This window comes from Macrotis lagotis, chromosome 4 (assembly GCF_037893015.1).
Source record: "Macrotis lagotis isolate mMagLag1 chromosome 4, bilby.v1.9.chrom.fasta, whole genome shotgun sequence".
NCBI classification, from domain to species: domain Eukaryota; kingdom Metazoa; phylum Chordata; class Mammalia; order Peramelemorphia; family Peramelidae; genus Macrotis; species Macrotis lagotis.
In genome coordinates this window covers 229,832,992-229,851,263 of record NC_133661.1, presented here as the reverse complement: position 1 = coordinate 229,851,263, position 18,272 = coordinate 229,832,992, and the positions used below count along the sequence as shown (strand labels likewise).

General features: G+C 34.7%; 1 protein-coding gene across 1 annotated transcript in view; it reads right to left on the bottom strand.

The window, feature by feature from the left end:
- KCNK10 (potassium two pore domain channel subfamily K member 10) overlaps nucleotides 1-18,272 on the bottom strand; it is a 175,121-nt gene that overhangs the window by 51,143 nt on the left and 105,706 nt on the right. Inside the window, exon 4 of the mRNA XM_074232058.1 lies at nucleotides 13,461-13,621. Within this exon, the coding sequence (XP_074088159.1) occupies nucleotides 13,461-13,621 (161 nt within the window). The remainder of the gene's footprint in view (nucleotides 1-13,460; nucleotides 13,622-18,272) is intronic.

The following is an 18,272-nucleotide window of genomic DNA, read 5'->3' as shown; positions in this document are numbered from 1 at the left end:
TTGTCTCTTCCTTCCCAATTCTAATTCCTTCAATTTCTTTTTCTTCTCTTATTGCTGAGGCTAACATTTCTAATAGGATATTGAATAGTAGTGGTGATAATGGGCATCCTCGTTTCACCCCTGATCTTATTGGGAATGCCTCTAGACTATCCCTGTTGCATATAATGCTTGTTGATGATTTCAGATAGATACTACTTATTATTCTGAGGAACAAACCATTTATTCCTATACTTTGAGGTCCTATTTAACTGAATTTAGGTCACCAGGAACCAACATCAACTACCTGAGCCCTAGTTCTCTAAGCCAATTCAGTCTTGCTGGTAGTTTTAATGCATTTTAAGGGAAAAACTAATCTAGCCTACTTAGCAGCTCTTACTCTTACCACAGAGGCACTTGGTGATCTCTGCAGTTTTTAATTCTTCCATAGACTAAAATTAATTTTTCTTATTTGATATATATTTACATATGTACATGTTCTCTCTTCCAACAGAATGTATAGTCCTTGAATGCAATTACTATTGTGCTTTTGTATTCATATTCTCTTTTACCAGCACAGTGTTTGACATGTAGTAATTTCTCAAGAACTGCTTGTTGATTGTTTGATTGATTGATCAATGACTGACATCTAATTCTTCTTTAAAGATTTAAAATCCTAGCAATGGACCCTAATCGACATTATCTAGACCCAATTCTTTCACTTTACAGATGACAAAGTCAAGCCCCATATATGTACAAATATTGGACTACAGTTTCAAGGGCAGTTTTTAATGTCAGAACCATGCTTTACTAGGGCTATAACTATGAATTTTATTACTTGGGAAAAGATAACACCAGTAATCATATAGAGGACAGTTTGATGGGGAAGAGAAGACTTGTTCTCTTCCATGGGTGGTAGAAGACTGTCAGTATAAGATGCAAAAATGGCAATCTCTTCCAGTTGTTTAGGTACATAGACGTTGGTCTCCAGATTGCCATAGATAAGTGTCATACACCATCCCCAATGCCAGTTTCTTAAGTCAAAGTCTTATGGTCAAAGACCTAGTTATAGCTCTGTCCATGATTTAAATCTAAGGTTCCTGCCTCTTCTACTCCATTTCCGTTCTATTATTCTGGGCTACTTTGCTATATGATTTACTATATGAGGAGCAATTTGCAGGTACTGAAGTCGAAGGTTAGCTTGAAGAGCTTCAAAAACTGGCTTTAGAAGGCACAGAAGATAGTTGTCAGTTATCAAGGCATGACCAGAATACACTGAAAGGTGCAGCAAGTATTTCTCCACACTCAATTATACTACAGTAATGGCCACTTTTTTTAACAACCCAAATAAGACTGGCAGAGTTTTTGGTTGTTTTTTTTTTCACTCACCCAAGGCAACCAAGGTAGTAGCAGTTGTTAATATAGCTCTCAAAGGGCTATTTAGAAATGGTAGGAAGCTAAATGAAGATCAGCAAAATAAGTTGTTTATATTCAGGTTACTAAATGGTCCTTGAAGGGAGGTGGAATTAAAATCACTCTCAAAAGTGAACGTTCAAGTTCTAACAATTTTGTTTCCCTCATAAGAAATTTAAATTGCAGTGTCTATGCACTTAAATTTTAGATTCCCCACAGTAATAGTAAGGGGGGGGGAAAATTGAGTCAATTATCCAGATACATAACAGGATTACATATCTAGACCTGGAATGAATCATAGAAGCCAACTAGTCCAATTCCCTTGTTCAAGAAATGGGAAAGTTGAGTCTCTAAAATATTTAGTACTTTAACCAAGATCACAAAGGCAGGAAACAGCTGGCATGGAATTTGAACCCACATACTCTGACTCCAGAGTCAGTACTCTTTTTTTAGGTTTTTGCAAGGCAAATGGGGTTAAGTTGCTTGCCCAAGGCCACACAGCTAGGCAATTATTAAGTATCTGAGACCGGATTTGAACCCAGTTACTCCTGACTCCAGGGCTGGTGCTTTATCCACTGCGTCACCTAGCCCCCCCTAGAGTCAATACTCTTTCATTCTAAAAATCTGCCTCCTTAATCCAAAGGAATAAAAATTTCTCCCAATAAAATGAATAATTATCTCAGTTGCACAGATTGTTCCAGCTCTGAAAATTTTATTACCCAACTCCACCTTTTGTTTCAATATGGGATAGATCGCAAAAAGAGAAATGGAAAATGTAGAATGTCTACCGGGCATTTCCTCCTTATAGCTTGTGAGTAGAAAATATGAAAACCAAAGGTTAAGTGACAGCATGGGTCACTTCATTGGACATTTGTGTTTTATGTATCTAATTTGACAAGGCCTAAGGACAAAATGAAGAAAAGGATATATACTCATTTGGAAATCATCCATATGAAAGCAGATCACAGTTAGTCAACACGTGCTTATTGCTAACCAAAAGCTAGGCAACATGCTAAGTGGAAATACGAATCAAGGCAAAAATAGTCCCTGTCCTCAATGAGCTCACATTCCAATTAAGAATACAATAACCAGTTCTATATAAGATTTTTACAGAGTGTATGGAAAGTATTCTCAAAGGGGAAAGTATTAACAACTGGAGAAATAAAGAAAAGTCTCCTCTAGACGGTAGGAGTTGAGATAAGTCTTGAAGGAAGGCAAAGAAGCTAAGAAAATGAAGGTGAGAAGGGGGAGACTTTTAACTAGTACAAAGACAACAAGAGGGAAGCTGAAATATGGGTGAGAAGTGTTAAATAGGCCAGCATCATTGGATCATAGAGTAGTAAGAAGCAAGGAGACTGGAAAAATAGGATGGGTGCAGGTTATAAATGCCTAATAGAATATTTTGTATGGCAACTGGACAGAGGAAGAATTCCATATGGGAGAAAACTAAGAAGGTTTGAACAGTTAGAAGGTTATCAAAATAGCTAGAATGAGAGGTCATGAGGGTCTAAGCTTTGCTTGTACCTGACTAAGTAAAGAGAAAGAAAAAATAAATGAGAGATACAACTGGAGTAATTATAACAAACACATTGATATTTTAGAACTCATTGCCTGCAAAGAACTAAGTTGGCTTAAGGGAGATACAAAATTTAGATAATATAGTTCTAGCCTTTCCAGAATTTCTAATCTAGTTTAGCATGTTACATAAACACAAGTAATTTCAGTTCAAAATAATAAATGATAAGTGCTACTGTGGGTCAAGATACTGTAGAATAAGGACATGTTATTAAACCTCTTACACTTTCCCAATACCAGTTGACACTGTTGTGAACAATCACACTGGCTAGACTAGGTTAACTTTACTCCCAGTTATACTGATCTGGGACACAGCTGTGGGACTCCTGAACAAGAAGAATGTAGAAGACGTTTTTAAAGTATGGTAAAGAACACTTGAGGCCTCAGGGAATCTCCTTGCAGACTGCTTTTAGCCTCTTTGCTGGTGGCTTTTACTACTTTTTAACTACCTTGGGAGCTGCTTTTATCTTGGATTATTGGAATGTGATTTTGGCAAAAGGACTGTTAATTTGAACTCTCAGGTTTGCCTCAAATGTGGAAATCCAATCCCAACAGTAAAAATGCTATATGAAGTCTGAGAAGGCAAAGGTCATTACTAAATAGAAGGATAAAACAAGATTCCCTAAAGGAAGAGTGCCTTGGAAGGTAAAGCAAAGAATTTTTTCATGTAAAGCATTTGTAAAGATTTCAGAATTGAGTACTTTATGGAAAAATCTAAAACCAACAAGCTAAAATATAATAGTGATTCATTTTCATTTAAACATATATCAAATGCTTACTATGTACAGACACTGTGTTAGCACTAGGGAATGCAGAAAATATCAATAGTGTATAGTACATGTAAGAATTGCTTCAGGCACTGAAAAAAAAGTAAAGAAAAAAGAAAAAAGAGCACAGTCCCTTTCTATAAGTAGACACTGTGAATAAAATGCTAGATTTGATGTCGGAGGATGTGAGTTCACAGTCTGGCTCTGATAAATATTCTATTTAAGTACCTATTATCTAAAAAGGGAAGGTATAACATATAACACATAAGTTATATTGATTTTTATCTTGCCACTAGATTTAGATGATTCTAGAAGACAGAGAGTAAGGCTGATGACTTTGTGCAACTCTGTCACCAGTCTTCTTTGAAACTGAAAGGCAAATAACAAAAACAGTAATTATATATACAGAAATATATAATGCAGGAAAAAATATTTAGGAACAAAGAATTTGAGGATAGAGAGATTATATTCAAGGGGGAGATTAGGGGAAACTTTATAAAAGAGTTGATACGTGAGCTGGAATTTGGAAGGGAGAAAAGGATTTCTAACAGGTTTTGAAGTAAGTATATTACAGGAACAGTCTTGGGACTTCTATAGGATAAAGTCAAAAACCAGCTAGCAGTCAGTTTGGCTGAAATATCAGATAACTGAAGGAAAATTGCACAAAATTAAGGGGAAAAAGAGTTACTACATGAACGTTGACAGAAAAGAAAAGAAATGTCAAAAGATAGCAGTTGGAGTGTATTCTAGTCAAGAAGGATAATTATCTCACTATACTTTGAGCAGATCAAACCACTCTCTCGTGTTCTACTCTGTCTTATATGTTATATTTGAAGAGGGACGTGGACAAATTGGAGCACTTGAATCCTGAAGTTGGAAGGGTTTCAATACCATGTCCTATGAGGATTGGTTAAAGAAATTGGGGGTGTTGAACCTGGATGAAAAAAAGACCTAGAGTGAACATGTTGGTTTTATTAACTATATGAAGAATGGACATGTGACAAAGAGATAAGACTTTAAAGTGTATAATGAAGATCAATCGATATAAATAAAAGGGAAGCACATTTTAGTTCATTATAAGGAGGAATTTTCTATCTTATCATCTATCAATAGAAAAATTCTTCTTGAGATTAGTGAGGTTTTAAGGGCTGCATTACTGGAAAGTTCGAGTAAAAGGTAATTAATCAATTATCACATATGTTGGAGATGGAATTATCCTATTAGTTATTACCCTGAAGGCATTTCAAGCTCTGAAGATATTATAAGGTATGAAAACTTCAATTTAGCATGACTTCAGTCTCTTATTGGCCAGACTGAAGAAGGGTGCCTACCAAAGTCAGTATTTAATTAAATCCATTCCCACAAATAATTACAGCTAGTAATAATATCACACTTTGAGGTTTGCGAAGCACTTTACATGTTATTTCACTTAATGCTTGTAACAGCCCTATGAAATAGGTGCTATCATTATCAGACCCCTTTTATAGATGAGGAAACTGCAGTTAAGTGATTTGCCTAGGGTCACCATGGTTAGTATCTGGCAGGATACTTGAAATTAAACAAGACTTTTTAAGACTTCCTGATTCCAAATCTGAAAGTCTATCTACTATGTCACCTGGCTGCCTAAAACCAACTTGATGTCTCACCCCAAGGCAATGATCTTGGATCCATTTCATTACTTCAGTGTAAAATTACCACTAAAGAAAAGTCTAGGAGGGCCATCCTAAAAATGCCCATTCTTCCATTTAAAAGTTCTGATGGAATGGCAAGTATTATAATTTCCACCGTTCTATTTTTAGGTTGGCTGCATATTCAAAGAAGGGTCCTTTTAAAGACCAATAAAACCACTTGCAACTATCTTAGTCCTCAGAACAAAACATCAAAGGTACACTCCTAATCAGTCATTACAGATAAATCTACAAAGAGCAAGTAATAGCAATATTAGATTGCATCCTGTGAAGCTAAAGTTGGGGCTAGGCTGAGATCATTTGCTTGTGGAAGGAACAGAGGATAGTGAAGGTAATTAGATTTTTTTAAAGTATACCTCAGAACCAAGTCCCTAGATATTTCTTATAATGATTACAAAGTGAGCCTATGCCCACTTAAAAGAAACCTCAGTCTCTAAATTACTTTAAGGACTTGTATGAGAATGAAGATCCTTTGAGTAAGAAGAATGATGGGGTAACTGGGGAGCAAGGGGTCCTGAGTAGAAGAAGGAAAATGGTCACAGAGCACCAAGTCTTTCATCTGGAGGCTTTTAGAGTGAAAAGATAGTTTATTTTCTTAGAAACAATGGGAGAAATAAGCAAAAATACCACCTCTTTGACTATCACTGCCCCTAATTTTGTGACATCATAGAATTTTCTGCAGAGTGTTTTTGTAGCTATAATTTAAACATAAATGCATAAGAAAGATTCTACCATCTGAAGACTGTTATTTGGCCCCTGATTGCATCACTACAATAATTTAAAGTAATTTTGATAAATGATATTTATATAATATAAAAGAAACCTGAGTAGCTCTTTGCCTTTGGCTGCTAATTTTGTTCCTTCTTCCTCTAGTACTTTGATGCTTTCTTGAGGCTTTCAGAGATTCAGAGCAATTTTCATGGCTTGTTACTAGTATAGATGGCAGTTGATGGGAACTGGAACTACTGTCTCCTACCAAAAAAGTCTGTAAGGATGGTGGAGAGATTTTGGAAATGAATCCTGAGACAAGGAGATGAATAGAATTTTACTGCTAGAAGACAAGACTAGGAACCATTGATTGGGATGGGCAAATTTGAAGCTTTTGTTAGTTATTTGAACATCCCTTTTGCATTCTGGTTGAACTTGGCTTCATATCTGACTAACAAAAGAGTGGAAAATATGCTGACCCAAGTAGTCTCATCTTAAAAGAGGAGGTAGAACTTGTGGCGGCAGCACCTGGTTGTATATGACAGCTATGGAAGAAGTGATTTAGCATAACATGAGCAGAATGTTATGGCAGTATCTAAGCCTCAAGGGTGTGGGCAACGTTGACTTATATGTGTCTACACATGGACCTGAACAACTTGGAGGCAGTGACAGTAGGGTGAGTGAATGAGTGTCAAAAAAGGAAGAAATGAGCACTGTTGAGAACCCTGGACCCAATGACTAAGAAGGAGATAAGAAATGAGGAATAATAAAGCAGAGAGTCAAATAATTAATGTGAGAATTCAAGGGGAAGAAGAGAGAGAGATCACTTTTTTAGTAATTCTGGGTTCTTTTTTAGCTTGGGGGAGAGAATATCAACCCCTGGGTGGTGCTATAAGCCCAGAATGATGAGGGACATGTCTGCAGAAGGTCAAACACCACCAGATGTGAATGTTTTTGACTGTTTGTGAATTCATGTCTTTTTTTTAATAATCTTTGTTATCCATAATAATTTGTACTATATCAAATACTTTGTTTGTGTGCTTGGTACTTGCAAGGGAACTGAATACATATAGCTAAGAGCTAAATACAAACTTTACATAAATATTTCCATGGAAAAATCATGTATTGTCATCGAAAAACCTTAGAGAAATGAAGTTAAGGCCATGTAATCCACAGGCTACAATTGGATACAATACCAATTTATCCTCTTTTCATTTTTTTATTTGCAAATACACACTCACTCTATTTAGTTACTTGCATTTTGATTGCTGACCATGTGATTCAATAGAAACTTCTCTCTCCAGAGTGATCAAAAATATCCTAAAGGCCAAATCTGTAGTCCTTTTCTCTAACTTCTCCCTCTCCTTCTCAATCTCTCTGAGTATCAAACACTGGACCATTTTGTCCTCCTGGATATTCTATCTTCTCTTAGGTTCAAGATACTTCTTTCTTTTGTTTCTCCTCTTACCTGTCTGATTTTTCCTTGCCTTCCTAGTCTTTTTTTACTGAATCATAATTCATGTCCCACCAACTAATGGTTTCATGAAATTCATGCTCTGCCTCAAATCTTTTCTTTATACTCTTCCTTCTTTCTCCCTCTCTGTCTCTCATCAGTATTACTTTTTTGAGCGCTGGTACCACACTATTCATATACAAACACATACACATATTGTATGTGTAGTATTATATAATGTACAATATATACAGTGCATGTAAATATACATATACATATATATTTACATTTCCTCAAGTATCTATGGATATTTTGCAAAAAAGCTATTGATATTTCTCCTTTTCTTCTACCACTCTAAGTCGGTTATCTCTTAGTCTAAAAATTCCACCCACCAAAGTATACCCCAATCTATTTGAGTGTAAGGTTAGTAGTGGTAACTGATCTCTGATTAACATTTCTATTGCTAATGGGAACTAATAGATAAAGTTACACATATGGAGCTGAAAGTAACATGCTGTTTTCAAAAGAAAAATTTATCTCCATGAAATAATAATTAATTTAGGTTAATTCCTTCACTCCTATGTGCCAGTCCAGAGGCACATATGAAGAAACTAAAAATCTTTTCCAAGTTCCAATCTTTATTGTATACCCAGGCTTTCCATATCAACTATGCATGATTTAGAGTCTGACCCTTAGAATGTTTTTGGTATCCAGAACTTACTATCTCTTAGAGAATAAAATGATTAAAAAAACCACGAATTGACTATTAGTAACAGATTGGAATTGCTACCTTCCTTAAGGAACTGGCAGATTCTGAAGTCTCAGAATAATTATGGCACCAATAAATAAGTCTGGTGTGATTTATCATTGTTATTTATCATCATCATCATCATCATCATTATTCAGCCACACCCTCTGACTCAAAGAGCAAGTAAACACCTATGCCTCCCTCACCCTTGGAGAAATAAAAGGGATAAAAAGGTGTCCTTTGATTTCATGAGAAACAGTTGAAATAGTTTCTGTGATCACTGTGAAGAATTGCACAGCTGCTATTGAATCTAAGCCAAAGCTCAATGACAGTCAGCAGAAGAGCCCAGGGAAGAACACTGTCCAGTTCTGTTGGGTTTCCAAAGCATTTTATGGTCCACAGTTTAAGTCAAATGGATTCAACACTAAGGTACTAGTGTCAGTGCCAAATAGCATTTCATTACATAACCCTCCTTTAGATGAAGAGTTTATATTTTCCCAGGAAATTTAGGGATTCTTATTTTGATAATTTCTATGATATAATCATGAATGTCAACAAAAAGTTCCAAAAGGTATATTAAGCAGAATAAATCAGCACTGATGGAAACAGCTATATTTCAGACTCAAACTCAAGACTGAGAAGCTGATATTATTGACACAGTAGACCAAAGGTGAAAATAGAAAGACTAGTATCAAGTCCTGCTTTGAATGCTACTACTTATATGATCCTGGTCAAGTCACTCATCCTCTAAGACTATAAAGTTTCTATAGAATTGCTGATTAGCATGAAAGAAGGGAATTTCCATACCATTCCAAGAGGTCTATGTAATGAGGAAACCCTGGATCTAGACCAAAAATAAAGTAATAAGTAAAAATCTCAGGACTAGTGAGGGTAATTGATCAGGAAATGCTAACCAGACAAGTCATTTACCTTCACAGGTATTCAACTCCCTACTTTATAGAAGGAGAAAGTTGAATTAAATGGTCTCTAATCCTGGCAGTGCTTTGTTGCAAGAGAAGAAGGTAAATCAAGAAACAGTCCTTATTAACAGTGGTCTATGGGCAGGCCTATGATCTCCCTGGGCTGTTCCTTAAAACTAAGAGCAGTTGGACCAAGGTTGCAAGAACAAAACTTCAGATAAACTCGGTACATACTTGGGAGCTCTGTTTTATATTTTCTCTAAGTCACTTTTTCCTTTCCTAAGATAAAGTAAGATTTTCCTGTAAAGTCAATGCCTTCTCACTTGCTGACCAGGTAGAACCTAATCCTTCTTCTATCCCCTTTGAAGATGTAAAATGAATTATCATGAGCTTGTCAATCAATCAACAAGCATTTATTAAGTACCTACTATTTCCCAGGACAAAAGGTGAATTCAAGGACAATAATGAAATAGTTCTGTCAAGGAGAATGAATTCTACTGAGGAAAATATTAAATTAGATATCAAATTTATACAGTTTAAGGCATAGGGGTGAGAACTATAAATTTATTGTTTTAGGAAACTCCCAGGAGAAGAAATTCTTTCTATGAAGGCAGGTAAGAAGCTTTCCTCTAATCTAAAATTCCAGAGACTTGTCTATAGCAGTGATGTCAAACTCTATGGCCCTATAAAGCATGTGGACTCCTGAGTGAGACTTGAATCAGATAAAAATGTAATTGGGAAGTATTTTAAAACATAACCAAAACATAATAAAATATGGATAGAATTATATTTTAAAACTAAGTCAATATGCTGCTGCAGGAATACTTATGTATGGATTAGTGTACCATTTTCTATTTGTTTGTTACCAATGTTGAAGAGCAGATAGTGAGTGGCAGATATGGTGGAAGCAAATTATAATGGAATAGAGAAATGTTTAATAAAATAAATAAAAATTCAATAAAGATAATGTCGAATTGTGGTTTTCTAAGTCAATATGCAGCCACAAGGCTCTGGTTCTATTTATGTTTGATACCTCTGGTCTGAGGCACTCAGAAATCTGCCCAGTCAGAAGTGGGATTTGAACCAGGTCTTTGTAGCTTTAGGGCCAGCTCTCTATTATCCCATACTACCTCTTCCCACAAAGTAAATACCAGGAAACCTGAGGGAAGGGAAGGATCTACTAAAGGGATTAAGAAAGACTTTACATAAGAGAAGGCACTTTAGCTGAGTGTTAAAGGAGGATGAGAAATATATGAGGAGATGAGGAGAGTTTTATATATTGCTCAGCTGTTCTTTGTGTTCATACAAGAAAAGTCTTGGATTTAAAGTCAAAGAACTCTAGTTCAAGTCTAGGCTCTGACCCTAACTAACTATACAAAGATTTACAAATAATGGAGAAACTTTCCCTCAAGTCCTCCCTATGACTCTTATTATGTCAATTTCTATGGCTAAGTAACTCTCTTAAGTCTTAGTTTCACCATCTCTCTAAAATGGGGATAATTATACCAGCACTATATACTTCTTTTTTTTTTTAGGTTTTTTCAAGGCAATGGGGTTAAGTGGCTTGCCCAAGGCCACACAGCTAGGTAATTATTAAGTGTCTGAGGCCACATTTGAACTCAGGTACTCCTGACTCCAGGGCCGGTGCTCTATCCACTGTACCACCTAGCCACCCCAACACTATATACTTCTGAAAGTTATTTGTGAAGGAAACATTCTATAAATATTAAATTACTATAATATTATTATGCCTATAGATTTATAACATATAGTGAAAAGTATTGGGTCTCATTTTTCCTACTAGAATTCCACATGAAATGAGCAAGTCAAATAATTCTTTTATTTGCATAGCTATAAAGTATTTCATCAGTTCTCTCAAAACATAATACTCAGGCATTTTATAGATAAGCATGTTTTATTCATATTAATAAAACCAGTTTGAGAATAAGAGAAAGCCTCATCCTAAATTTTGTAAATTAATTCAGGCCTTTCAGGAAAACTTCATTTCAACTAGAATGGACTAGTTCCTATCAAAATGAAATGCTCGCTTGTAAAACTCCATCTCAAACATCATCAAACATCTCAAACATTAACATAGATATTTTGAGATACTTCAGTTTAAGGGGAAAGAGATAATTAGTACTAGCTATTCTTTTGTCATCAAAAATACACTATAGCATATACTACAGGATTCTGGATGGGGGGGAGCAGTCTCTTAAATCCTTGAGAGTAGAGTTTTTTGCCTATTGTCTATTTTTATTCCCAAACTTAGCACAGTGTGTGACAAATAGTGACTACTTACTAAATGCTAATTAGTTGATTGAATAGATGTATTTTTAATGATCTATCCTCTTATATAGAAAAATGATTTTAAAAATTAAAATGAATTTTGGAGGTTATCTAAACTCCTCATTTTTAGAAGGAAGGAAAGAAACAAGAATTGATCACAAATATTTTCTCATTTGATACTAACAACAGCACTGGAAGGTAGGTATTATTATTTTCCCTATTTTGGGTTTTGTTTTACAGTTGAGAAAACTTAAGCAGACAGAGTTGATGTGCCCTGCCTAAGATATACATCTTGTAAGTATCTGAGACTAGATTTGAACTCAGGACTTTCTGACTCCAAATCCTGAGCCCTATTCACTATACTAGCTCTCTGAAAAAAAACAGCCATGAGACCTGTAAAAAATAAATGAAAAGGGGGAAAATGGTAGAACCAGATGAGATACTTAATTTCTTCCATTTAGAAGTCTGGTTTTCTTGGTGTTTGGTTATAATGATACATTTCCCAAGTTCAAGATGATTTATGAGAGCTATTATTTGACAAGGAAGTGTTTCAAAGGAGTTCAAAAAGGTTCAGAGATGGTGTCACCATCTCTAATTTAGAAAGCAGTGAATATCAACGAGAAGGCTTTTAAGTTGAGCTCTACACAGTTTCCACAGTGACCACTGCAGAGACCAGGTGCACCCTTGATAAGAGCAAGCAATACTTCTGGGCAAATATTTTGAGATTTTTTTAAAGTCAATTCTCTGCTCAGATGAAACATGAATGGATGGCACATGAAATTAAAAACCTGTGTTCAGCATCACATTCCAGAGCAAGTTCAATTTCTGGAGACTGGCCCATTTAAAGAAACTATCTGTGGTTAATTCTAAAAATAAAACATCCCTAAACTCTAGCAACATAATAACTTGGGGAAAAATATAGTATTTCAGCATATTTGGTGTATGCTTTTACCAGAGAACTAGATTTGGTAGTAGTGGCAGAAAATTCTAGTCAGAATGGATAACCATTGGTATTTAACATCAGACCACTGATGGATTCTTGTTAATATCTGAAGTCATTTTTAAATTGTGGTTATGTACAAGAAAGTATGCTTTTAAAAGACTTCAGAATTATGCTAATAATGAAAAGTATAGTAAGTACTCTCTTGTTAACTTTAACCTAACACACAAGCAAGTTAGGCAACCACCCATGTGGTGTGACTTGAAGTACACTAGGTTATGTCTTATTCTAAAAGTTCTGTCCTACTCTCCTGTCACTTAACTTCTGGAACTGCCAAACCTTCCCTCCCCAACACACACACAAAGAGAGAGAGAGAGAGAGAGAGAGAGAGAGAGAGAGAGAGAAGAGAGAGATTAGGCTAGTTCTTTTCTTAAAAGTTGGGGAAACTGTCTCTAAGATTTGTTTGTTGAGGGATGGCTTCCAATTCACTGAAAGGTACAAAAAGTCCTTCCCACATGAAGTCAGAGCCCTTCAAAGTTGGCTGATGTCTCAGTCATGGGAATCACCATACTCTGCCTTATTGACTAGATGGATGCCTTTTAGATAGAGATGAAGCAAGGCTAAGCAAAATAGTTTTGTTGAGAATCTTTTCTATTCTATGGCTAAGTAAGCCTTTTTTTGTTGATTATTAAATATCCTACCTCTGTCTCATTTCATTCAAATATCAGACTAAAATTACCAGGACACTGCATAAGTCAGATTCAGATCATTACAAAAATATTTCTTGAAATGTGACATTACTCAACTTCCAGGGTCATGAACACAGAACATCTATTGTAGCATTTGCAACCATGGAGGATAAGATCATAAAATTAAATTGAAAACATAATATGCCATTTAAAATTCCTTTTGTATTCTGGATATAGAGAATAAAAGATTGTCATGGTAATAAGTTATTGGGCCCTAGGTCTGACAGTACTTACCCGAAAGACCTGCTCCACTCTTGCAATACTTTTTCCAAAGATAGTTCCAAGCTGGTCTCCAATGCCCGCCAATAAGAAACCAAAGAGTGGAATTCCAAAGATGGCATACAAAATACAAAAAATTTTGCCTCCTTCAGTGCTTGGAGCAATATTTCCATATCCTAATATTTTAAGAGAAAAAGAAAGGGAAGTATAAGAGAAATTAAATTAAGAAAGAAAATAGTATTATCCTCTTTATCTAGAGTTCTACAAGCTTCCATTTTAAGAGCTTCAGAAGTGACCACTGCCTTTTAAAACATTTAAAAATAAATAACAATACAATATAGATATTAATTTGTGGTTTTCTAAGGTAATACATAACCCATGGGATGTTTCCACTTGAGTTTGACATACTACTGGTCTTGAACAGATATGAATGACAATATGGTGGAACCCAATTAAAATGGAATTAGGAAACACTTAAATCACAATATAATATAGTGTTCACAAGTTTTCTTCCTTATCTTATTTAATAATACAATGTCATAGAATAATAGTTTTAGACACAGGAATATACGTTTTGAGAAGCAATGTTCTTCACCTCTCTTATCCTCAGTTTCCTTCTCTGTAATTCTGATAATTGTGAAAGCTTAAATAGCTATTTCTCAAATCAGACATTGATAAAGGGAATTTCTACTGAAGAAACATCCTTTTGCCAATCTGGATCATCACCTAATAGTAGGAAAGATGTCTGGAATTCAGCATACAAGTAGGATCATAACCTACAACTAGTATATATTAAAGGTGGAACTTCAACCAGTCTTCCTGACTCTAACTCGATACATTGCCTCTCTGAGGGGCTTGAGATTCAAAAAAGATGATGTATGCAAAGGATTTCACAAAACTAAAACTGCTGCATAAAGATCAGTTTTCATTATATATTTTCCCTACAAACTAGAAAAGATGCATGAAGGAACATGGTAAACTGGTACTAAATTTGGTGAATTTGAGAGTCAGCTGCTTAGTGCTTCAGTATTTAAAAACTTACCCATTCAAGAAAATTTTTTAAAAATAGAAAAATGGTTCTATTCAAGCTTTTTAACCTTTTTTGGATCATGGAACCCTGGGGCAATGTGGAGAAGATTATAGATCCCTTCTCAGAGTACTAATTTTTAAATTCATAAAATAAAATATATAGGATTACAATGAAAATGAAATAAATTGACAAAAAGATATAATTGTTCCCAGTGAAATTCATAGACAATCTGAATTCTATAAAAGATCTGAAATTTACATCAATTTAGAAATTCCTTGTCAATCATCTAAGTTAGGCAGCAAAAAGTAAGAGAGAATAAAATGAACATTCTGAACCTTAAGGCAGTAAATTGTTTGATAAATTCCTGTTTAGCAATCTTTTGTGTATAATTCCAAATACAATATACCATAAGATGCTACTTCTTGAAATATAACTAGATAATAAATTCCCTCTTGGAGCACTTCCTTTAGAAGAATTCTATTTAACTTTAAATAATACCATTAACATAAACACACATATATTTTGATTTGGCCCAAGATTAAGATTACTAATCGTCCTGTGATGATTCCCTAATTTAAGGGAATATTTCATATTTCTACTATCCCATAACTGCCCGATTAAGAGACCAAGTACAGAAACATGCAAATAATTCAAGCTTTGAACATCTTTAATGGATAGTTTAAGGAAAACAGACATAGTCTACCTTCTAAGCTCTAAATGAGGATCTCTCATACCCTCTGAATAGGGAAGTCCCAAATGACTGAAACAGGTGCTAAATATAGAAGAAAAACTGTTGATGGAAGGATCTAGCCTTTACTGTATCTTTAGCTTTGTAAACAACTAAGGAATATAAATAATTCCAAGTTCAGTAAAATCTAATGTTATAGGCTTTATCTGTTGGTCAAAGCAAATCATGAAGCTTTTCTTTTTGAGACTCAATTGTTCATCAGGATCCGATCAACCAAAGGTAGATGCGTAAGGGGGCTAGAGAAATGGAGTGAATGATAAGTAAGTAAAAGGAAAATAATACTTTCTAGTTTCTATCCTTTTCTTCTTTGTATAAGTTTAAATGCTACCTTCTACATTAGATCCTATATGTAAAGGGTGATGATAATCTGTTTATAATATAACTTTTAAAGAATAAAGAGTCACTTAAAATGTTTTTGCTTGATTGCTTCAAATTCTACTTTAATGTAATGCCTAATACTCATTCAACTCAAGGAAATTTTTATGAAAAGGCTCTTTAATCATTCATTTTGAACAAAAGTTTGATGAGAAGAACAGCAAGAATGAATTATTCTATCTTCTGAGCTTTAGCTGGCGTTCTGTCAACTCTTGTTGTGAAACAACCTTCCAAAGGAAAAGCACAAATCAGGAATTTGGCTTCCATTTCATTATTCTTATTGTATAATACTAAAGAATCATCTAGGATTCTCTATGTTTATGGCTTTTTAATGCCCCACCAAGTTTAATATTCTTTTTTTTAACCACTCAAAAGTGACTCATTCTAGATTCAAAGTCATCACTAGCAATCTCATTTATTTAGTTATTTTTTTCAAATTACATGCAAAATTAGTTTTCAGATCTTTCCAGGCTTTTCTGAAGTCTGGCCATTCATGATTTCTTATAGAACACTTGTATGCCATTACATTCACATACCTTAGCTTATTCAGTCATTCCCCAATTGATGAGCAACCTCTCAATTGCTAATTCATTGACACTATGAAAAGAGTTGCTATAAATATTTTTGTACATTTGGGTCTTTCCCTCTTTTTCCCTCTTTTTTATGATCTCTTTGGGATATAGACTTCATAATGGTAATATATTTCAAAATCCAAATAGCAGTCATATACTACCTTGATTAAGTTATATACTGATATACTTCATCCTTTTGCAAGTTTTTGGGTTCTGTATTCTTCTACTGCCTTCCTATCCCTCCCCACTCCCCATGACAGTGAATAATCTGCTATGGGTTGTGCATGTTTAACATATTTCCATAATAGTCTTATTGTGAAAGAATTAGAACTAAGAGGGAAGAGATCATGAGAGAAAAAGAAAAAAAAAACATTGAAATAGTTTAAAAAAGTAAAATGCGGATGGCATATTTCATTACAGGTTTCTCAAGTTGTCCATGATCTTTGAGCTGCTGAGAACAGCTGTGTATATCATAGTTTATCATCTCAAAATGTTGCTGTTAATGTGTACAGGGTTCTTCTGGTTCTGCTTACTTCACTCAACATCAGTTTATGCAGATCTTTCCAGGCTTTTCTGAAGTCTGGCCATTCATGATTTCTTAAAGAACACTTGTACGCCATTATATTCACAAACCTTAGCTTATTCAGTCATTCCCCAATTGATGAGCAACCTCTCAATTGTTAATTCATTGACACTATGAAAAGAGTTGCTATAAATATTTTTGTACATGTGGGTCTTTCCCTCTTTTTTATGATCTCTTTGGGATATAAACTTCATAGTGGTATTGCTAGATCAAAGGGTACATACAGTTTTATTGTCCTTTAGACATGCTTCCAAATCACTCTCCAGAATTATTGAAAAAGTTTTTCAATATCAATTTTGATGCCCAGGGAAAGTCACATAAGATTTGGGATCAGATCCCAACCTTTAAAAACAAATGTACTTGAGAGGAAGTGAAGAGTTACCCAGAAAACTGATCCCCAAGTGAGAAAGGACTAAGACAATTGGGGAGGTCATTGCCAAGTGGTAAATGAAAAGGGTGAAACTGAGGAAGATCTTTTTTAAAAATTTTATTTAAGGCAATGGGGTTAAGTGACTTGCCCAAAGTCACTCAGCTAGGCAATTATTAAGTATCTGAGGGCAGATTGGAACTCAGGTCATCCTGACCTCAGTGATCTATTCACTGCACCACCTGGCTTGCCCTGAGGAAGATCTTTGACAAAGCATCACATATGTTAACTAGCTTCTCCACACCCCACATGCATTTTTTAAGAAAATGTATTTTCTTGAGAAAATATTTGAGAAAAAATTATTTCTACCTTTCTATGGGAACATGAGCACAGTTAGCATCCTCTAAATTTCATATTCTGTTTCAAAGCTATAGGCACCCTCATCCTGATTGTGGTGCTATGCCCAACGCTTAAGTTTTTAAAGAAATTAATGTTAAATTTTTTTCCAGTCATTTCATTTTCATGCTATGAAGTAAGTGCACTAAATGAATAACTTTAGGCTTTTTAGTCATTTTAATAAGGAAAAATGCCTTGTTGGTCACCTCTTGCCACTGAAAAAATCCTTACTAAAATTAATTGGGAGGAAGGGGACCTCCAATTGATAGAATAATTAATTTGTGCCAAAAGCAAAAACAGAATTATTTTTATGTCAGTCATTAGTATTTCTCATGGTCCAATGAAAAAACTTTTGGTTTAAATTCATCAGACCTGTATTTGACTTCTGGCTCTATCTGTGAGAATTTTCCCTTATATATTTGCAAATGAATTGACTTTAAAAGTCGCTCTAAAGGTATATTTTATCCATTTGCTCTTAGAATACTATTATTCTAAGATTAGTCACTTTTTGATTGGTTCAGATTAAAATCAAGAGTAAATATGGATGGACAGTGCAAAGTCATGAAAACAGAAAATTCAAAGTAATATATTTCAAAATCCAAATAGCAGTCATATACTACCTTGATTAAGTTATATACTGATTTTATGCTTCCCATACTTGAGAGCAGAAAGGATGTCAAGTTATAATATGAAAAAAGAACAAACAAATGCCTTGTATCACCTAAGCATAATTATTATGGTCTATTTCACAATTAA